The following is a 17,446-nucleotide window of genomic DNA, read 5'->3' as shown; positions in this document are numbered from 1 at the left end:
GAGGACGCAAAGAGCCGGCAAAGGAATATAAACAGGTTAAGTGAGTGGGCAATAAGGTGGCAGATGGAGTATAACGTGGGGAACTATGAGGTTATTCACTTTGGTAGGAAGAACAGAATATTTTTTTAAGTGGTGAGAAACTATGAAATGGTGGTGTTCAGAGAGATCTAGGTGTCCTAATACAAGAGTTAGCATGTAGGTACAGCAACTAGGAAGGCAAATTGCATGTTGGCCTTTATTGCTAGAGATGCGAGTACAAGAGTGAGGTCTTGCTACAATTGTACAGGGGCTTGGTGAGACCACACCTGGAGTACTGTGCATAGTTTTGGTCTCCTTATTTAAGGGAGGACATACTTGCCTTAGAGGCGGTGCTACAAAGGTTCACTAGATTGATTCCTGGGATGAGAGGGTTGTCCTATGAGGAGAGATTGAGTAGATTGGGCCTATACTCTCTGGAGTTTAGAAGAATGAGGGGTGATCTCATTGAAACATATAAGATTCTGAGGGGCATTGACAGGATAAATGCTGAGAGGTTGTTTCCCCTGGCTGGAGAGTCCAGAGCTAGGGGGCATAGTCTCAGGATAAGCCTTTTAAGACTGAGATGAGGAGGTATTTCTTCACTCAGGGTTGTAATTCTTTGGAATTCCCTGCCCCAAATTGCTGTGGATGCTCAGCCACTGAGATAGATAGATTTTTGAACTCCAGAGGTATCAAGGAATATGGGGATAGGGCAGGAAAGTGGAGTTGAGGTCGAAGATCAGCCATGATCTTATTGAATGGCGGAGCAGGCTCGAGGGGCCATATGACCTAATCCTACTCCTAATTCTTATGTTCTTATGGACACATAGGGGTATGGTAGCATAGTGGTTATGTCACTAGGCTAGTAATCCTAGAAGCCTGGACTAATGATCCAGTAGAGATGAGTTCAAATCCTACCACAGCAGCTGGGGAATTTAAATTCAGTTAATTAAATAAATCTGGAATACAAAACTAGTATCAGTGAAGGTAACCATGAAACTACTGGATTGTTGCAAAAACCCATTTGGTTCACTAATGTCCTTAAGGAAGGAAATCTGCTGTTCTGGCCTAATATGTGACTTTAGACCCACAGTAATATGGTTGACTTGTAACTGCCCTCTGAAATGGTGGCTCACCACCACCTTCTCAAGGGCAATTAAGGATGGGCAATAAATGTTGGCCTTGCCAGTGATGCCCACATCTCATGATTAAAAAAAAATGTAGCAGGCTTTTCAGCTATTATGGTCCTATCTCTCTGGAACTTTCTTCCACTTTTCTCTCCACTTCCAAAAAACCTACTTAACACCCACCTTTCTGGTCACCCCATCTAATCTCTCCCTTCACATCTCAATGTTCACTCCCTCTTCTATTTCTGTTAAAGGAACTATATAAGTGCAAATTGTTATACATGGTGCAGTGCATTTACCAACTATCTGGGAAGCTTTATCACAATTATTACAGAATACAAACTATTACAACATACACAGCAACGGCTCCCGGTCCACCAACGCCTCAAGTTTAACATTTTCTTCCTCGCGTTCAAATCCCTCCACAGCCTCGCCCTTCCCCAACTCTGTGACCTCCTCCAGCCCTACAACCCTCTTTAACAGTTCCGCATTCCTCCAAGTCTGACCTCTTGTGTGTCCTTGACTTCCTTTGCTCTGCCATTGGCAGCCGTGCCTTCAGCCATCTGGGCCCGAAGCTCTGGATTTCCCTCTCTAAAACCTCGCTCTCCTCCTTTAAGATGCTGCTTAAAACTAGATGTAATATCTCCAAGTTTGCAGACGACACAAAGCTGGGTGGGCGTGTGTGCTGTGAGGAGGATGCCGAGAAACTCCAGTATGATTTGGTCAGGTTGGGTGATTGGGCAGATGCATGGCAGATGCAGTATAACGTGGATAAATGTGAGGTTATCCACTTTGGTGGCAAAAACAGGAAGGCAGATTATTATCTGAATGGCAATAGATTGGGAGAAGGGGAAGTGCAACGAGACCTGGGTGTCCTTGTGCACCAGTCGCTGAAGGTAAGCATGCAGGTGCAGCAGGTGGTTAAGAAGGCAAATGGTATGTTGGCCTTCGTAGCGAGACGGTTCGAGTACAGGAACAAGGATGTCTTGCTGCAGTTGTACAGGGCCTTGGTGAGACCACATCTTGAGTATTGTGTGCAGTTTTGGTCGCCTTACCTGAGGAAGGATGTTCTTGCCATGGAGGGAGTGCAGCGAAGATTCACCAGACTGATACCTGGGATGGCAGGAATGACGTATTAGGATTGGGTCGATTGGGCTTATACTCGCTGGAGTTTAGAAGAATGAGAGGGGGTCTCATTGAAACTTATAAAATTCTAACAGGACTAGACAGACTAGATGCAGGAAGGATGTTCCCGATGGCGGGGGAGTCCAGAACCAGGGGTCACAGTCTTAGGATAAAGGGTAAGCCATTTAGGACAGAGATGAGGAGGAATTTCTTCACCCAGAGAGTGGTGAACCTGTGGAATTCTCTACCACAGAAGACAGTTGAGGCCAATTCATTAAATATATTCAAGAAGGAGTTAGATATATTTCTTAAGGCTAAAGGGATCAAGGGATATGGGGAGAAAGCAGGGACAGGGTACTGAATTTGGACGATCAGCCATGAACTCATTAAATGTCGGAACAGGCTCGAGGGGCCGAATGGCCTACTCCTGCTCCTATCTTCTATGTTTCTAAAACCTACCACTTTGACCAGGCTTTTGCTCACCTTCCCTAATGTCGCCTTCTTCGACCGGCTGTCAATTGTTGTCTGATTACGCTCCATTGAAGTGCCTTGGGATGTTAAAGGCGTGATATAAATGCAAGTTCTTGTTATTCACCAATCAGCACACGATGCTGCATATGTTTATATTTTATTCAATAACGGAAAGATACAAATTCTTTATTATTATAATACAAAGCAAACTGTTCTTTTAAACTGTATTGGCCCATGAAGAACACAACCATTCCAGGCAATGTTTAGATACCACACTCCAAGACAGATGAAAAAAAAACATTTTTTTTTTCTTAAACTACAATATACCGGGTTACGATTGATTCGTACTCAACGTTCCACCAGACAAAACATTTTTTTTCATTTCGTATTATTTCATCCACAATAACTTCATGCTAACAAAGAGGGGAAAGTATTAAATACAACACTCACTTTAAAAAAAACGGTAGTTTCAAAACCCATACAAAGTAATGAGTACAGTACATATTTAAAAAATAAACTGGAGGAAAAAAGAGAATTTTATATATTTTAAGGCTTTTAAATGTGTATAAAAATAACAGACATTTTATCTCAAAAGTTTCAAATGAAATTAGTACGTGGTAGATGTAGTCATCGACATAGAAATTTTTTAAAACATTTATTCATATGTACACAGGGGTAAGGAGTAACACTAAAATGAAGTTCCGTCTCCGTAGTTCAACGTGATCGTGTTTAAAGGTGTTTTTTTCCGATTGCACGCTCCCAGTGATGAGCCTTGCCTGACCCAAGAGCATACTGGGAAATCACATGGCCCCGGCCCACGATTCTCTGTCCATCAGAGCACGTATAGGAAAATTCTGCGTATGCACCTTACAATCCCACAATATGCACTCCTGACGGGCAAGGTGCAAGCAAGCGTGCAGTCGGAACATTTACCCTTTAATCTGAAGGAAGGCGGCTCAATTTACTGACGTACGGGCGATAGCTTTTAAAACTCATTAAGCAGAAAAGGAAAGGATGGGTCTACTGAGAATATGAATGTCAGTTAGGACCGCAGAGTCCAGTTTTTGAGTGGGCTTTTTCAGCAGCTTCTAAAATTTAAACAGTCTGTATCTTTTGTTAAACTAGAAATCCATGTTTCTTCACATTTCTCTATCTTAGGATGTAAGGGTTTTTGTTATTAAGGGTTTCAGTACATTTTCGTCAGCTGCAAAGCAACATCAGAACTCAAGTCATGATCCCACTCGCCCCCACCCCCCCACTCAGTTTTTACAAGAGGGGGCCACTTGACTAGTAGCTGGTGTAGAATCCAGGCCAGAGGGGTGAAGGGGATCGCCTCTCTCAGACAGCTGCTTTGAGGTCCCTTGACTAGAGTCAACCCAATTCCTAAGCAGCTCAATCCCCAAGCACCTTCACGACTGATGACTGACCAAGAGAATAAATTTTAAAAATAAATTAGACATTAAAAGGCCAGTTGTATGACACAAGTCAAGTTGATGTCAAGTGATTTCATTTTTACAAACTGTAGTGTAATAATTCAGGCATAAAGTCGCCCACCTCCAATGTAAGCAAGGTCACTTTACAGTCTCACATCAAATTGGCTTGCATCAGCCCGGCTGACAACTATTTGAACTTCATTTTGAATCTTTTTAACGTTAGCCGAGAATCAATAGACCAGTGGCTAACAGCTAACATTAAAATAAAATTTAACTGGATGTTGGATGAAGACACACGCAGACCTCTGATTTCCCTGACCTTTGAATGTTGCGGAGCTGATGGTATAATTTACATCTGCCAGTCATTAGTCACTCTCCGTAGCCACCAGTCTCAAAAAGGTATCTACGGCATAGTGATACCCGTACGTGACAGCTATCATATTTTATCAGTTTATTAAGATTTTGCTTTTCGCTCAGCCAATTCAGAACAATGAATGCAGAATTGCTCACTGCTACAGTTAAATCTTTGGTTAAACAGCAAATATCAACCGCTTTTCAGTGTATCAGTGCTTTGGTTACAGTTTTAACCTATAGTTGACCAATTTTTGGGTCGGATTGTGTCAGATCGAAGGGTGTGGCTTCTGTGGAAATCATGCATGCGATTGGCACTCAGCTGGTGTTGGAGCCGAGGTGGTCAGTGTCCACAGGCTATTGTATCATCATGGTTCATAAAACATTATAAACAGGTTTACAATGTTGCTGCAGCTAGTGCATAGAGCAAACCTTCCTGTTAGGACACTACATAAACACACTTTCCAACAGGGGGGCACTGCAGAGTGATCAGGAACAGAAACCCTGACTGATTTTAGAATGGAAAGTTTTATAAATGCATTGCAGATATCAAAGGGTAGAAAATAGGTCACACATGCTGAACACTGAACGCACATATCACATCCCTGTGTGTGTTGTTTTTAGGCAGGTGTCAACAGCTGCATTAAAAAAAAGTGCGCCATCAGAATGTGAGTCCGAGTGTGTTAAGCATTCAGGCGTGAACTTCGACAATCAGAATTTCTAACCACTGAAGATTGGCTTTTAAAATAGAACCTCATTGGAGCTTGTGAGTTGTGTTGCGAGGGCGTTCAGTTTTTGACAAACTTTCATCGGCGGAAAGCATCGAAACACGATCCCACCCCTCCCGTCATGCTCGTGTTCTGCCCTCTGCTCCTTGGCAAAGAGTAGCAGCCTACTTCTATTACGTCTCTCAAGAAGCTTTAACGGGCCACCTTCAACAGCCAGTAAATGCTACGCCTTCCCATGACTTGCCTTCGGTCTTCTGACACTGACGGGTCAATTCTCCAATTGCCCGCTCCCGGCCCACAACCCATCCACAGAGAGCACATCTCGGGAAATCACGTGCACGCAGCCCACGATTTTCTTACTGCGGGGATGTACACTGTGGGTTGGGTGCGCGAGTTACAAATATAGGCTCCCAGTAGGAGAGGCTCCACGCCAGGAGCAGGCAATCCAAAACTCTACCCTTTACAGTACACTGGATTGGATTCACTGCAGAAGGCATGAGGTTGTCTTAAAAATCTCTCCTGCAATAATTGTAAAGTTTTAAAACTATTATAAAAAAGGTAACACGAAAGATATTTCCAGCTGTTTTGCCAAAAAGCTCAAATGTCAGGGCAGTACCTTTAAAAAAAACACTACGACTTCAGTTGCCCAGTACGTCATTAGCAATTCATTGTTTGCAAACAATAAATTTGTGCTGGCAGTGTAAGGTTGATTGTGGAAAAGCCTGTTGTAAATACCGTGGCGGAAAGATTGTACATCCTCCCCTGCCATCCCCACCCTATAATTTTCTCATGAGGGTTTTGGCTCATACTGGGATCTACCAATGTGAATGTTGCTTAATGGGAATAGGTTGGTTGCAAGCCAGGAATTCCTGATGACACAAGGGCTTCCAACGTCACAAGACAGCATTGTAAAACTAATAGCATTTCTTAGAGATTGAAATGATAGTATTAGTCTATGTAACAAAATAAGAATTCAGTAATAGCTATCAGACTGGTGTGTCCAATTGCCTTAAACACCCTTACTAGCCCAGTCCCACTGTTTATACTAATGTTTCCACATGCACGGTTTGTTTGTGGGCCTTAATATCCAACTCAAACCCTGGCCCTGAAATACTACACTGACGCATATATAGGCCGCAACCTGAACTTGATATCTCCGCAGGAGAAAAAACATTATCAACTCATATATCGGCTGCAACCCAAACTCAAACTGATCTTTATTTTGCTTTAAAAATTGCAGCTAATATGCCAGTCAGTACGGTATCTGGTCTAGTAAATGAGAGCTGTGCTGGAGCAATATGTTAATATTAGCTGCAGTGGGGAAAGAGTTAAACTGACATCGCTGGCAGTTTCACTGAATGGTGTAATAAAGACCATACTTTGCAGTAGTAAGCTTTTTCTAAGTTGCTGAATTGGCAGTAGAGATAACATGGAACCATAAGAGACCTACGAGGATGTAAGTTCTGTTCTGGCAGGAAAGTAAAACAATGAAAGAGGCCTAGAGAGGCAGGAAAGGAGGGCAATGAGTCCCCCATCTGGCATAAACAAAGGTCATAGGTGCAACAACAGCTTGAGGGATAACGGCCGATAATAAAGGCGGTACTTTAACGTAACGCGGCATAGGCAACCAATCAGTGAAGATGCATGTGGGCCAAGGTCCAATCAGGTGGCAGGAATGAATTTTGACGTGTATTGTAATGTATAAAAATGTAGTGTTTGCTGTACCAATTTGGAAAGGTCTGGCTAAGACAGCAGACTGTTTCCCCACCGGTGCAATAAAGACAACTTGACTATCGATCTAAAACCTTGTGTCGAGTGTTGGCTTAAAATACTCCACAACATTAACCCATCGGTATTCAATGAGAAAAAGACCTGCCTCTCTTTTTAAAGACCTTACTCGTGTTGGAGTATGGGTACCAAAGCCATCTAGTGTGTCTCCCAAGTACCCACTCTTCATGTGTAAGCATAGACACTAGAGTGTTGGCAAGCCATTTGACCATGAGGGGCATCACAACTGTGCCTGATCAGCTTAACACACACACACATAAACATACATTTTCCAGCAGGGATACATGGAATACGGAAAGGAGCAGGAACCCCAGCTGGTTTTTCCTCTCTCTAGCCCGAGGGCATTGTAGCACCCCTATAACACCCTAGCTTAGAAGAGGTGGTGTCTAACAAGGTCTGGATGTTGTGACCACTCCCTCCTGACTGGCACTTCAATGTTGCAGCTAACAAGGTGCCCAAATCTTTTCTTATGTTTTATTCTCGAAACTGCTCTCACTAATGAAAACCAAATCAGCAAACTCACTGGCAGTGGGTGGAGCCTCGCACTTTGGTAGCCACAGGGCGGTGAGGCTTCTGCCGGCTGTGTCACAGAGGGGCAGGGCGCAGGCTTGTGCCCGTGATGTTTTTACATCGATAAAACTATGCCAATGAGGATTGTAATGTGCTGAAGAGATGAAAGGGGTTTTTAGGCAACGTTTGCACAAGTTGGTAACCTGTTAGGTCTGAAATAAACTGGCCCTTAAATGATCAACCAGGGTCCCCGCTCCTAATCGCTGCACTGTGACACCTGCAGGAAAGTTCAGGCATGTCAGCCGAGGATCTTAGCTGGGATGCCCTCCACAGTTGAATAGTCGCTGATTACACTCCCACATAAAGAATATCTCTTGGTTGAGGTACCAGAGAGTGCCCATAGTACCCAACATAAGAGAGCATCTTCAAGGGTGAAAATCAAGGAGGATCAAAAAAATGTCCTCTTTGGAACTTCTCAGAAAAGTGAACACATTTAGAATACAGAGCTAGCCAAGAATGCACCAACAGGGTCGCATATAGAACATCAGAAGATGGGATCAGCTGCCAGTTTGCTCAGTTAATGTTGGTTGTTGTGCAGGAGAGAGTACATCCTGTTGATCTGACCTTTCAGTTACAGGACACAAATCTACGTGCAGTTGAGTCTGAAATGGTGCCCGGCATGATTCTGTATTACAATGAGACAGGTGTTGTTGCTATGGCACATTCTTAAGATTGTGATCCCATGAGACTCTTGCATTTCAATTTCATTTGGCACGGTCTATGTATTTCATGGCAATGAGGAGTGGACTGGCTTTAAATAGTGTTGCTATGTTAGTCTAGAGAAATGTACAAGTACTGTACAGAGTGTTTAATCCAGCCATATCTCAAACAGATGGCTGAACTCTCAATAAGACATTATGGAACAGGTGCAAGATGTCCAAATTGAAAGTTTATCAACAATTATAAACAATAGTGCAATACTGCTGTTTTACCACAAGGTGTCGCTAGCAATACATGGTAACTGCTGTATCCTATCATATTTACAAGATTTGCTAAAGACACCTAGAGGAGGAACATGATTACTGCGCCAATACAGATTCCATTTTGATTCCAATATTGGATTCCCCATAACATTGGATATAGGAGACCTAAGGTTTTAGATCTGTCACTGATGCTGCTTTTTTGATGAACTACAGCATAGGCAGCTACCAGTTTTTGAAACCACAAAAATTCACCTACTGTTTAGCCAGTAACCATAATAACTAATTAACCATACTTTCTAATAATTCTCCGTGTGTTCTGGTTGCACCATGAGCTGGTGTCTGAAACAAGTCACTGGATCTTGGGTTCATACCTACAATTCCTCACTGGCTGAGTTTCCAATTTCACTCAGCCAGCTGAAGCCTAGGCCCTGCTCCGTAAGGAGGAAGGAAGCTCTAATGCAGCCGATCCTCAGGAATGTTTCAGTGGCTAAGTTTGCAAAGGTTTGGCCAAGGCATGAAAATGATTCGCCTGCCCTGCACCTTAGCCAGGTATTGGCACACATCGTGGAAGGCCCTTTAGGACTGAGAGGAGGAGAAATTTCTTCACTCAAGAGGGTGGTGAATCTTTGGAATTCTCTACCCCAGAGGGCTGTGGAGGCTCAGTCGTTGAGTACATTCAGGACAGAGATCGACAGATTTTTAGACTCTAATGTAATCAAGGAATATGGGGATCGGGCTGGAAAGTGGAGCTGAGGTCGAAGATCAGCCATGATCTTATTGAATGGCGGAGCAGGCTCGAGGGGCCGTATGGCCGACTCCTGCTCCTATTTTTTATCTTAGCTTATAAAAAGAGTGAAAGAAATAATTTTAAGATGAGAAAGGAATAAAATTATAATCGTAATTCTAGACTGCTAGTTGTGGCTTGCAAACCATTAAGTGAGCATTTCCACATCTCGCATAATGTGCCTGTTATCTCTTATTTAGGCTCCAGTCATCTAACTTTTACAATACTATTTATTTGACTCACATGAACAGCATCCCAAAAACAATCCATGATTATCCAGTGTGCTGTTTTCAGGCACATATCCTGCATGGGTCAAAGGTCACATGACAGACAGTTTGACCTCTCCATTGTTATCTACATATTACCCAATCAAAAATATTAGCTTTTCCCCCACCAAATTTCTTCTCTCCTGTCCTGAGGGCACTGAATAATGATGAGCACAAAGCTCTGCCCAAGTGACCATTCTTCATGTGTGAACCTAGACTATGAATGTTCAGGGTATATGACCATGCTGGGCATCACAGACCAGCCTGATCCTGGCCTCACGTTAGGAACAGGGACTCTGGTTGATTTTGTCCTTCTCTAGCCTCGGAATATCGAAGTCAAATGTGGTGCCCCCCACCCCCCGAACCCCCAGCACTGTGATCAGCTAACGCAGCACAGACCACAGACTGAATCTGGGGCCTTTCTACCCTGTAACGTTGCTGATGCCCCTGAGATAGAGGAACTAGAATCAGCCTGGGCTCCTGATCACTATCTGACAACTGCTGCTGGAAGGTGCAAATGTATGGCGACTGGGCAAGGATAGGAATATACTGTAGTATTTGGGTTCCCCAATAGGGCTTCTTCAAAATCCACTATTAAACTAAGAGGACAGACTTCACCCTGCTTACACACCTCCATACCTCTAATAATTCCCTTCTCTAGCTGGCACCGATAAAGTCATACACCACAAATCTAATACTGTTGCAGATCCTATATCATAAAATCAGCACATGGTTGGGTCCTAGACGATCTGTAATTTTCAAGTTCTAGAATGGCATGCACAGGAATGGTAAAGCAAATGGTTATATTATACGCAGCGACAGCTACCTGCCTTTGAGTCTGATACAGGAATCCTATCTCTGGGTTTAGCATAAACCTCGCAAGCTTCATTATGGCTAATAACGTTAGCAAAGCCCCGTCACACGGAAAGCTCATCTGCCGTGAGATAACTGATGCTGTGTCAGTATGGGTGCTACTGATCAGTAGTTTGATGAGCTGGAGGTCGCAGCAAGTTCAGCTCAGCTTCAAACACCTCGACTCTGACGCAAAGACAAGATTGACTGAAGCAATGACTCCCCAGTCTGTCGAAAGTGCTCTATTGTCTCAGGAACATAGGAACTGGAGTGGGCCATTCAGCCCCTCGAGCCCGTTCCGCCATTCAGTGAGATCATGCCTGATCTGTATCTTAACTCCATCTCTCTGCCTTGGTTCTGTAACCCTTAATACCCTTGCCTAACAAAGATCTATCAAACTCAGCTTTCAATATTTCTCTATAGGATCTGACTTGAAACTGATTGATAACAATCCTAAGGCAGTTTCTTGTATTTGAACTGGAACAAATGCTTTTGAAAGTATAGTAATTCAGTCAGTGCACAGATAGATTAATTTTCATGGCTGGCGGCATCTAGGTAATTGAATCCACTGCCTCTTATGCACTAAGCATTAGACAATTATCCCTGGTTTTCATTTCGTCTGAGCAGTTTTCAGTATCACAGAAATGTTTGCTACAACGGACCTCAGTGCCCCTGGGCTGGTGAGGGGAGGGGAGGGGGGGAAAGCCATCCAGAGTTCCCACTGCTGATCGCTACCCAAAGACCCCTGCTGGAGAGTACGCGTGTGGAAGTCAGCGGAGGACTGGGCTGGGCTCCGATGCCCCCCGCACCTCCCCCACCAATGCTCAAATAGCAGACTGACCAGACTGTCTGCCTGGGCTGACACGTAAAGAGTGGCCACTTGGGTGAAGTACTGGAGATGTATCCTAGCAAGAGTCAGCAACTTCAGGAGAGGGAGGGAGACATGGGGAGCTTGGGCGGGTGGGGTGGAGTTACAAAAAGTGTAAAGGTGGAGGAGGAGAAACCTTCCCTGGTCCCATGCAGATGAAATATTCCTCCAGCACCTTCTCTACAGTACTGGTATTTACAGTAACCATCGAACACAGCAATCGTGTCACTAGGTGATACATACAGTCTATGGGATAGTGTGAATACAAAACTGGGCCCCTAGGAGTCATTTTAATATTTCTTACACTGATCCTATTGGGGAGCAGCTTAAGCACCAATGATAAAGCTTCATCCCTTCCCTCCCCCAATCCTCCCTAAACCAAGAGGAAAGTCACTTCCTTTCTCGGAATTGTACCTGGTCTCTAAACGTGATGCAAACGCCCCTGTTCAGCAGGCCGACTGATGTGCCTCCTTGTCCCTGAAAAGTGAAAATCATTCAAGACATTTTTCCCGTCTACATTTTTTATATTGAAATTAAAAAAAAAAAACTTTTCCAAATCATTGTCAGCATCAAGCACTCTCAGGCCAGGCACAGCAGAGCCAGCTTCAGCTCTGTCCCCTGCAATGGGGAACAATGCCCTCTGGTCACTATATGTTAGCAACATCACAAACGCATGCATTCCCATCGCATTTACCAACCTGCTAACGCATAGCAGGCAGAGGACATCTTTGGTTGATATGTGTTAACGACACTGTAAAGGCGGTAAAAAGATTTCCTCTGGTCGTTGTATGCAGTATTAGTGACATCGTAAACATGACACAAAGATTCTCTGATTATTATTTCCAGAACAATCGTAAACACTTCCTTTTCGAACGTTGTTGTGATGTTGTTAGGGATATAGCAAATAATGGAAATCTTCCTGCTAAGTTTACTATGTTGCCAACACATGGTGCGTGACCTGAGGAAGTAATTCCCCAAAAGACATTCGCCTTGGCCTCAGGTGAGAAGCCACTTCCCTCTGATTGAGATTGCTAATTTAGTGCTGAATTATGGGCAGTCTGGTGTTGTGGGTTGATGGAACCACACTGCGCCTGTGAGAAGTTATTGTCACACAGCACCCTCTGATCCAACCAGCAGGGGAGAACTTTTCACCCAACAGTCTGGGCTGCATCAAACCCAGGTCCCAGAGGTGAAAGGCCAGTGTTCTAATCCACCCAGGTAGGGACCCTTAAGTGAAACTAACCGTAAACAATTTATTTTACAAACCCACCCCCACAAACATTTTTTCAAACATTTTAACATATATACTGTTCCACAAGAACATCAGATTAGTGACAGTGCAGGCCATCTCTACTCTATATCTGCAGGCTGAGAGGAACACTCTCTCGGGCATAACTGAATTATACATATTTATATATATATAATATATATAATATATAAAAAAATTAAAGAAAAGATTACTATCATCGACTCTTATCATATAAATCTCTGAAATAACAGTATGAAAAGTGTACGTGGCATATGAATCTTAATCAAAAAACAAGAGACATGAAATACCAGGAGCAGCAGAATTGGACGCTGAATGTTTAAGAGTTGTTCAGTAAACCCTAAGAACGCAGTGTCCCGTGCAGTGCCATACCATTCATTATAGACCAACTATTGTACATCCACCCAACATTATGTTGCTGAGCCTCTGTCTGCTGGAGTCCACAACCACCACCATCATCTATCGTCCATTGTTATCATCAAGTACTCCCAGATCAAGGACAGCGCAGCTAGATGCAGAGTGAAGGGCCGCCTGCTCTGGCCCAACAACGCGCCTCAGTCCCAACCCGAGAAGAGCGCCTCCTATTGCGCCACTCTGGCATTTTCCCTAGTCCCGCACAAATCACCTTTGTGGCCTCTCTTGAGAGTGAGACCGTCAGTTTAGTGCTGAATTGCCAACTAGAAAATGGATCGAGACGGCGCAAGCTCAATTCATGTAGGCGGCCCTTACAGCTCAAAGACATTGGACACTTTCATCCCAGCAGCCTGTGCTCCTTTTGAGCTCCAGGGGCGAAAGGACAGTGTTTACGCTCAGGGTTCAGGTGACTGCTCCAGTTTTCTGATCTACGATATAACCTCGATTAGATTCCATTCGTTAACTCACTCCCAGGTTTCCATTAGTCTATATATAAACTGCCTTAGCCCCTTGATTAAATTCCAACCTATAACTCACTCTTGGGTATCTGTTATATATCCATTCTGTATATAAACCATCTGAACCCCTTAATTTGATGCCAGTCTGTGACTCATCTCAATTTATATCTCCGAGCCAAATTAAAGGGGGCTAACTTCATGACAAAGTACTTGACAAACCTCTTTGTTCCCAGGAGTGTGCAGCACCTTTGTCACAAAGACATCACGGAGATGTATTTCAGCATAATTTACATCATGCGCTTGGAGGCAAAAGGGTTTGCCAGACATTTTTGTAATAACCCCTTTAAGATTCAACCCCTGTTGGACGTGGATGATGAATTGACTTAACTCCGGCAGAGAAAGACGCGCAAATTGGACGCACAAGTGGCATGGTCGCAACGTGACAGGACGTGTAAATGTCTGCCCTCAAACCGTGGTAAACAGCGGGCAGTCACGTGAGGCCAGATTTGATCACCGCCTGCTTGACACTGACAGCTTTTGAACACTGCAGGCACGTCTGCCTGAAATCAGAGTCAGTTTGATTTCATCGCGCCTCAGATTCATTTTCCTGGGATTTCCTGCACCCTTTGAGCCAAGTAACGCCACGGACTGGAGTAAAACTGGTATGGGTCCTTTATCTTGGCAGATTTTGTTTGCCGCAGGGACACTGTTAGGCTGCAACGAAAGTCGCGCTCAAGTTCTTTTCCTGCTATTCATGGCAACTTGTCTCAAGCGTGCAGAGGCAGTTTAGTTGTCATTAAAGCAGTCTATATTACCGTAGACATGTTCTGAGGGTGGATGTGGGTATTTTGTATTGAACTGGTAAGGATGCATATTAAAAATGATTTGTGACTGGGCCTGTATATAGAGCCTGTAAAAGGTAGGGCAAAGACGTCAATTAAACACATGAAAATTGACCATACATTTAGTATAATAATTCATATTAGCTAATAACTGATAATTGAAAACTAGATTTGTCGCACTATCACAGAACAAAATGAAATACTGTTTAATAATTCTATATCTAGTTGATTCTCTTATCCTTTTTCCTCCTTCGTCTTCCTGTGTAATAGTAAGACATATTAAATGTTAATAAAAGTGGTGCTCTCAGACACAGCTTATTAAGTCTCAGATAGTAGGGATCCACGTCCTTACTGAGGAAGTTACCAGTTTGTAGGTTACGTCGTTGCTTCCAGTGCCGTTGCCCAGCAACGGAAGCCGTTCGTCCGAGGGATATAGGCACTCACCTCCTCGGCAACGGACTAAACTTGGGCTCAAAGTGCATTGTCGTAGTCTTTGGGAGTCTCTGCACTCGTAAGAACTTGGTGCTAATGTTACTGGTGTGGTTGGGTCTCTTGGCAGAGACTGAATAAATACCGACAGGGGACAAACGAGGAAGGAAAGCTCCTTATCCATTGGCAGAATGTGTCTGACCTTTGCCAGGACGTCTGCTTCCTGGAGTTCCGACACGGGCTGATTAAATGAGGGAAATCCGAACAGGACAACTAGGGGATTCCGTTCTCTGAGGGGAGTGGGTGTCGATTGAGTGCTCCACTGCCGTATGCTTTGCCATATGCTTGATGAGGTATGTCTCCTGTAAAGGGTACAAAAGTCAACAACTTCAGCACTGTGTTCCTCACGCAATGCATTCAGTGAACACAGTTTGTCAGGTTCAATTATAACCAGCCTTCTTGAAATGCATGCTAGTTACTCAAGGAGCAAGACGATGCCCACCATGCCAAACACGTTGAATTCTCAATCTCGGTTGCTACAAGCAGAGGCCGGACAATCTGTCATTAGGAGGAGAAATCTGAAGGTGGACTATCTGTTTCCCAACTCTCCATCATCGTCTGATTGAAACCAAGCAGCCAGAGCATGGAGATGTCAATACAGAACGAGAAGCAGTCTGGTACACCCCCGATGGGGGTAAAAGCACCCAAATCAGAAAGTCCCAGGTTGGGCACTGACCTGTGCTGGGTTAGCAGTACGGCAGCTACTACATTTGACCATAGCAGCTGGGCGAGAGAGTGCGAAAAAACACAACTAGAGTCGTCACTCCAACATCCTGTGACTCCTTCTATAAAGCGCACGTGTGTGGACTTTGGGTAATGAGAGGATCGAGCTTGGCTTCACCCATGGAACCGTAATCCAGCACTAGTCAATGCCCCATACCCCAGCACTAGTCAGTGCCCCATGCCCCAGCACTAGTCAACGCTCCTTACCCCAGCACTAGTCAATGCCCCTTACCCTAGCACTAGTCAATGCTCCTTACCCCAGCACTAGTCAATGCCCCTTACCCCAGCACTAGTCAATGCACCTTACCCCAGCACTAGTCAGTGCCCCATGCCCCAGCACTAGTCAATGCCCCTTACCCCAGCACTAGTCAATGCTCCTTACCCCAGCACTAGTCAATGCTCCTTACCCCAGCACTAGTCAATGCTCCTTACCCCAGCACTCGTCAATGCTCCTTACCCCAGCGCTAGTCAATGCCCCTTACCCCAGCACTAGTCAGTGCTCCTTACCCCAGCACTAGTCAGTGCCCCATACCCCAGCACTAGTCAATGCTCCTTACCCCAGCACTAGTCAGTGCCCCATACCCCAGCACTAGTCAGAGCCCCATACCACAGCACTGGACAATGCCAGTTACCCCAGCACTAGTCAATGCCCCTTACCCCAGCACTAGCCAGTGCCCCATACCCAGCACTAGTCAATGCTCCTTACCCCAGCACTAGTCAGTGCCCCATATCCAGCACTAGTCAATGCCCCATACCCAGCACTAGTCAATGCTCCTTACCCCAGCACTAGTCAGTGCCCCATACCCAGCACTAGTCAGTGCCCCATACCCCAGCACTAGACAATGCTTCTCATCTCAGCACTAGTCAGTGCCCCATAACCAGCACTAGTCAATGCTCCTTACCCCAGCAGTAGTCAATGACCCTTACCCCAGCACTAGTCAATGCCCCTTACCCCAGCAGTAGTCAAAGCTTCTTACCCCAGCACTAGTCAATGCCCCTTACCCCAGCACTAGTCAATGCCCCTTACCCCAGCACTAGTCAGTGCCTCATATCCAGCACTAGTCAAAGCTCCTTACCCCAGCACCAGTCAATGCCCCTTACCCCAGCACTAGTCAGTGCCCCTTACCCCAGCAGTAGTCAATGCTTCTTACCCCAGCACTAGTCAATGCCCCTTACCCCAGCACTAGTCAATGCCCCTTACACCAGCACTAGTCAATGCCCCTTACCCCAGCACTAGTCAGTGCCTCATATCCAGCACTAGTCAATGCCCCTTACCCCAGCACTAGTCAATGCCTTCCCCCAGCACCAGTCAATGCCCCTTACTCCAGCACTAGTCAATGCCCCTTACCCCAGCACTAGTCAATGCCCCTTACCCCAGCACTAGTCAATGCCCCTTACCCCAGCACTAGTCAGTGCCTCATATCCAGCACTAGTCAATGCCCCTTACCCCAGCACTAGTCAATGCCCCTTACCCCAGCACTAGTCAATGCCCCTTACCCCAGCACTAGTCAATGCCCCTTACCCCAGCAATAGTCAATGCCCCTTACCCCAGCACTAGTCAGTGCCTCATATCCAGCACGAGTCAAAGCTCCTTACCCCAGCACCAGTCAATGCCCCTTACCCCAGCACTAGTCAGTGCCCCTTACCCCAGCAGTAGTCAATGCTTCTTACCCCAGCACTAGTCAATGCCCCTTACCCCAGCACTAGTCAATGCCCCTTACACCAGCACCAGTCAATGCCCCTTACCCCAGCACTAGTCAGTGCCTCATATCCAGCACTAGTCAATGCCCCTTACCCCAGCACTAGTCAATGCCTTCCCCCAGCACCAGTCAATGCCCCTTACTCCAACACTAGTCAATGCCCCTTACCCCAGCACTAGTCAATGCCCCTTACCCCAGCACTAGTCAATGCCCCTTACCCCAGCTCTAGTCAGTGCCTCATATCCAGCA

General features: G+C 45.1%; 1 protein-coding gene across 2 annotated transcripts in view; it reads right to left on the bottom strand.

Annotated features, from left to right (window-relative positions):
• Positions 1–2,881: 2,881 nt before the first annotated feature.
• LOC147100540 (zinc finger protein 362-like) overlaps positions 2,882–17,446 on the bottom strand; it is a 109,118-nt gene continuing 94,553 nt past the window's right edge. For both annotated transcript variants that reach the window (XM_085966890.1, XM_085966891.1), the window contains one exon: positions 2,882–15,076. In XM_085966890.1, the coding sequence (XP_085823016.1) occupies positions 14,960–15,076 (117 nt within the window). In that variant the 3' untranslated portion in view covers positions 2,882–14,959. The remainder of the gene's footprint in view (positions 15,077–17,446) is intronic.

This window comes from Somniosus microcephalus, chromosome 25 (assembly GCF_052327205.1).
Source record: "Somniosus microcephalus isolate GS21.2 chromosome 25, FLI_Smic_1.0, whole genome shotgun sequence".
NCBI lineage: Eukaryota > Metazoa > Chordata > Chondrichthyes > Squaliformes > Somniosidae > Somniosus > Somniosus microcephalus.
The sequence above is the reverse complement of the archived record's forward strand: the minus strand, read 5'-3'. Positions and strand labels throughout refer to the sequence as shown.